Source organism: Orycteropus afer, unplaced genomic scaffold (genome assembly GCF_000298275.1).
Source record: "Orycteropus afer afer isolate SDZICR_OR568_19922 unplaced genomic scaffold, OryAfe1.0 scaffold00008, whole genome shotgun sequence".
Taxonomy (NCBI): domain Eukaryota; kingdom Metazoa; phylum Chordata; class Mammalia; order Tubulidentata; family Orycteropodidae; genus Orycteropus; species Orycteropus afer.
Window position 1 is genome coordinate 10,242,153 of NW_006921595.1, and position 5,697 is coordinate 10,247,849.

The following is a 5,697-nucleotide window of genomic DNA, read 5'->3' on the forward strand; positions in this document are numbered from 1 at the left end:
CATCTTTAACCTCTGCCACATAGGGACTGGCCTTCCTTCCAAACAAAATTATTCAAGCACTATTATACCACCTTCATCCACCTAAAAAAACTACCAGGTAACCATGAAAAGTGTAAAGTTTAACGACACTATGTAAGTGGTATTTATTATTTTCTATGAAAAGCATTTTCCTTCCCCATAGCAATTATTTCCGACCTTCTCCACTATGCATGCCTTCCATCCCAACATCTCTTTCTTCAGTTTCAACAAAGGATATGAATTCTGCTTTCCCTTTGTCAACTTCCTGAACCATTCCCTTCCCCGGTTTAGAAGTTAACCTGAAATGCCTCCCATCCTTGTTCTTTTTTTCCTCCTGTCACAATGGAAGAGGCTTCATAAGGTACACATGGCTCCTGAAACAACTGTGCTTGCCCCTCAACTAGCACTTACCTCATTGGATTATGACTGCTCACTGCCCCAAATCCCCATAAGTGCCTCATGTTTCCCTCCTCCTGGAACAATCTCTGACACATTTTACGCAGCTAGGGACTATGTACAAATCATGTTTTTTAAATGTATGTATCCATGTCATTTCAATGTTCATTACTAAATGATGACATAGTCCCTTAAGTTACTCAAGCCAAAATTTTAATTTTAATACTAAAATATCATTTAATTCATTTGCAGTTTAATTTTAAAGCCAGTAGAATATGTTTGTTTGTTTGTTTTTAATTTTGATTTGAGGGAAAATTTAGAGCAAATTCACTTTCCATACAGCAGGTCACATACACTTTGTCTCATGACATTGACTACAATTTGCCACAATGCAACAGCTCCCCTCCCACTTCCTCCCAATAGTTAACTCTTCCCTGTGTCTATCCCTCCATGCACTCCTGCCCCCTGAGCTGTCTCTCTGTGCATAAACAGCCCTTCTTTCACCCATGATTGTTCTCTCCAAGGAGTGTATCTACCTAGTGCAAATGTTCAGCTCAAATGCTTGTCTTTTGGCTGGGTGGAAGCCACAAGAGTGGGTTCAATTCCAGACCTGAGGGCAGTTAGGGGCCATAGTTCTCAGTGGTTCTCCCAGGCTTTATCAGACCAGCAAATCTGGTCCCCAATTTTTTTTTTTCTCCAAATGATTTTGAGTTTTGTTCCACATTGTTCTCCCTCTCTATCCAGGATCTCCTACATATATCCCCCTCCAAGTGGTCAACAGTGGTAGCTGGGAACCATCTAGTTCTTCTGGTCTCATAGTTGTATAGGCTGCGGATCGCATGCTGTACCAGTCACTAGGACTAATTGTTTCCAAGAATCTTTGGTTTTCTTCATTCTTCTTTGCTCTGGACCAGAAGAGACCCATTGTTGCATCTAGATGGCTGCTTGCAAGCTTTTAAGATCCCAGTTGCTACTTGCCAAAGTAGGAGGTAGAAAAATGTTTTGTATGGTATGTTATGCCAATTGAGCTTGATGCCCCCTGTGACTATGGTCCCGAGCCCACAGGTTCAACTTAAAGCCAGTAGAATATGTTTTAATGGTCATCATAGTAAGTAAATAGAAACACTAGAATCAATGAGGTTTTAAGTTTTGCCATGTGCTAAAAAAAAAATGCACACTTTAAAGTCACTGAAAGTGACTTGCCATTTCATCTTTCATGAAAGGAATCAGACCCCAAAATTTTTCATTTAAAAAGTACTGGTAACTGCCAAGAAGAACTGAGTGCCTCAAAAACTATTTATTTTCAAAGACTACCTGGTTATAGGTCATGGTACACAAACTTAAAAGAAAAATTATAGAGTGTAATTCATGCTTTACAGTTCTAAAATTATCTGCATATCCTTCATTTGAAGGTGAAAGCCCTAGCTGTGATATAGAATTTTTGTCAATCCAGCCTCAGTAAACATCCCATGCCCACATTCTTTCTCATGCCCAAATCTCCCCTGCTTGAGGGATTACTAGTGATGCAAAATGTAAATGAGGTAATGAAAAAAAAAGGTCAACATGTCAGAAGTGAAAAGAAGGTGTTCTGTGGCAACTGACCCCACTGGATATGATATACTTAAGAAGTCCATCATTTTGAGCATCCTCGTGGCATAGTGCCCAAGACATTTGACTGCTAACCAGTCAAACCCACCAGCCACTCTGCAGAAGGAAAACTGATCAATCTACTTCCTTAAAGATGTACCACCTCGGAAACCCGAAGGGAGTCACTATGAGTTGTAATCAACTCAATGGCAGTGAGTTTTGTATTGGTTTAGTGTAGAAGGCCACTTTGTGTTGTTAAGGTCACATACACATCACCTGCTGGGAGTCAACAAAAGCTAAGGATAAGGAGTGTTGGTGAAACAAATAGGCCCAATCTTGACATCCCAGAGATCCTTTAGAATGGAGAGCCATTTTTCAAATAGAGCAATTGTTTTACATAGATCTGACAATGATTCTTCTCTGGCCTGTAAGGTTCATTTGAAAAATGTTGTGGTTGTCAGATGCCATTGTGTGGTTCTGACCGATAGTGATGCTATGTACAACAGAAAGAAACACTGCCCAGGTGTACACCATCATCACAATCATTGCTATGTTTGAGCCTGTTGTTGTAGCCACTGAGTCATTCCATCTCATTGAAGAGTCTTTCTCTTTTTCACCAGTCCTCTACTTCACCAAGCACCATGTCCTTCTCCAGGGTCTGGTCCCTCCTGATAATATGTCTAAAGTACATGACATGAAGTCTTGCCATCCTCACTTCCAAGGAGCATTCAGGCTGTACTTCTTCCAAGACGGATTTATTTTTTCTTCTGTAATCCATGGTATATTCAACATTCTTCACCAACACCATAACTCCCATGCATCAATTCTTTGTCTTCCTTATTCAATGCCTAGCTTTAACATGCATATGAAGCAACTGAAAATACCATGGCTTGGGTCAGACACACCTTAGTCCTCAAAGTGACATCTTTGCATTTTAACACTTTAAAAAAAGTCTTTTGCAGCAGATTTGAAAAATGACAAAGGAAAAATTAATTTCCCTACCCTTTACATTCATTAAGGAGCTCTGGTGGCACAGTGGTTAAAGCATTCAGCCGCTAACCAAAACGTTGGTACTTCCAACCTATCAACCGCTCCTCAGGAGAAAGATGAGGCAGTCTACTTCGGTAAAGATTAAGCTTTGGTAACCCTATGTTGTTGTTGTTGTTGTTATGTGCCGTCGAGTCAGCCCTGACTCATAGCGACCCCTCCTTGGGTTTCCGAGGCAGTATCACTACGGAAGTAGGATTGCCCAACCTTCCTTCCGAGGAGTGGCTGGCGGGTTTGAACCGCCAGCCTTCTGGTTAGCAGTCAAGTGTCTTAGCCTATGGGGCAGTTCTATTTTGTCCTATAGGGTTGCTATGACTCTGAATCCATTCAGTGGCAGTGGGCTTTGGTTTTACATTCATTTGATGCAAAATAAAATCTCAAACTCACCAGGACCTGGAAGCTATGGCCACACACCATGCTCATTTAAGCCTGGGTTGCCAAACTTCCCCAGCTGTCACCACCATTCAGGGACATACTAACATACGGGCTGTACAGAAGCTTCATTCGATGCTCTGATTAAATCTAGGTATTACCTCCCAGGAAGAAACAAACCATGAGGAATGGGACTAAAGTCGAGCATGGGGACAGGTGGAGCATGGAAGTACTGAAGGGATAGGAACATGAAATGACCTGGGCTGACAGGGAATTTAATCGGGGGCGGGGGGAGTGTTAATGGGAGATCCTGATCACCCAGGAGCAGCAAAACGACAAAAAAATTAGGGTGGACTTCGAAAGGAAAATTGAAAAAAAAAAAGAGAGAGAGATATGTATAGAGGTGTCAAAGATGAAGCAAATATCACCCAATTCACACATCTGTGTCCAGCAGGATCTTCCTCCACTCGTGCAAAGAAGACCCTACCCCCTTCCCATACAGCTAGCTAGTACAGGCACCTGGAAGGAGAAATTGAGGCAGTCGTGGCCACCAGAGGGAGCCCGGGAGCGCAGCAAGGAGCTGGGGGCGGGGCGAACAGACCCGAGTAATAGAATAGTATTTTCGCCTTTGGACTGGAGTTTCACCCTCCCTGCTCGCTTCCTGTCCCTCTCCGGCTACTTCCCCGCCCTGGAGCTCCTGGGCTGGCTCCCTCCGAGGCCCTTAAGGGACATACGCCGCTCTCTTGCCCTCCACCCCGAAGCCTGCCTCTCCGCGCAAGGATGCATTGTGCCACGGTCACGGTCGCCGTCACAGGCACCCTGAACCCCACCCCCGGCCGGTGCGCGTTTCTTCTCTCTCCCTTACCCGCACCTGCCCGCAAGCTCCCGGGGGCCGCAGGTGCGGACATCGGCCGAATTCCACGCCCCGCGGAGGCCTGTCATCTCAGAAGAGGGGAAAAGGAGGCGAGGTCACGTGCCGCTTCCAGACTGATGCCCCAGGTGCGTCGAAGCTCTCTGGCACCGACTAGCAGGGCAATGATGGCCCAGAATGCTCGGTCCCACCTTTCTGGGCCTGTGGTCCTCGCTGCGGCGCCTCCCACCACGTCCGAGGGAGGAGGGGGATTCTCACCCTCTATCGGGACCCAGGAATCCCCTTTGGGGTCCAGCCACTCTGTAATGGGATTCTTGTTCATAATTCCCGGAGCCTTTTAGAAGCATAGCTCTTGATTCTGTTGGATGATGAATCACTTTGCTTGTTAGAAAGGCCATGGGGGGGGGGGCGTTGGATATCGGCTAAGTTTTCTTAAATAGTTTACTGGTAACTTTGAGTCAAAAGTTGAATTCACTTGATGTCTGCGAAGTATCGCACTTGCATGGACTAACAGGTTGTCCATGTAGAGAACTAAAAGTCTATTTAAAAACATCTTCCATTTTATGGAGTTGTTTCAGTTGAAATTCATTTTCAAAGAAGTTCGTTAAATTGCTTTGTTCCTGCAGTGATCTCTGAGAGTCCAGTCCGTTGCAGACGTTTGATGAGGAAGGAAGCCTCAGATCTGTGCTGCAGTGGCTTGAACAGTTCAGCAGGACAAAGTGTCTTTCCTGCCTGCCCTGAGAGAGGGTTAGTGTGGTAGTGATCCAGTCGGTTGAGTCCCAAACCAAGTGTGCCCTCCTTTTCTTTTCCAGATCGGTACCATTTTAGTCAAGAAGTATGGAGGTAATTCGGGGAAAGTCCTGCTGTTGCGGGGAGCTTGAAGGAGCTGACCTCCTGTCAGACACCTTTAGCTCCAATGAAATACACACTCCACTACAAACATGTGCTCGCCCAACTGCCTCAGAGGACAGGTAAAAACAAAAACAAGAGAAGCAAACAAGAAAAAGGATTTTAATGTATCAGTGTATTTTGTATGTAAGAAAACCCATCTATCCTTACAGGCCTTTTCTGTTTATCATATCATAAAACATAACAATGAGCTGAACTTTAAAGTGTCTGCAGCTGTTAAGTAGGAATTTAGTGAAAAGTAAGTTGGTGTGTACTATTGAAAGGCAGATACCAAATCCTAAAACTTTAGAAATGGCCAGTTCATTTGGAAATTAATCTGTTTTCATCAAAGTTTGTTTTGTTTTTTTTTTTTTTTTGGTAGAGGAAGCCAGTGTAGTGGTTCCCAATCATGTCCTAACACCATCTACTCAAAAATAATCAGTCCCAGAATTTGTTGCTCATAGCTGCTTCCTAAATTTTTGCTCTGTCAAATTCCCTGTAATATACTGGTTGTTGTT

At 44.0% G+C, this 5,697-nt stretch overlaps 1 protein-coding gene across 1 annotated transcript in view; it reads left to right on the plus strand.

The window, feature by feature from the left end:
- Positions 1-5,128: 5,128 nt before the first annotated feature.
- The window catches only part of CUNH7orf31 (chromosome unknown C7orf31 homolog), a 62,260-nt gene continuing 61,691 nt past the window's right edge, over positions 5,129-5,697 (plus strand). Inside the window, exon 1 of the mRNA XM_007946497.1 lies at positions 5,129-5,262. Coding sequence (XP_007944688.1) covers positions 5,129-5,262 — 134 coding nt within the window. The remainder of the gene's footprint in view (positions 5,263-5,697) is intronic.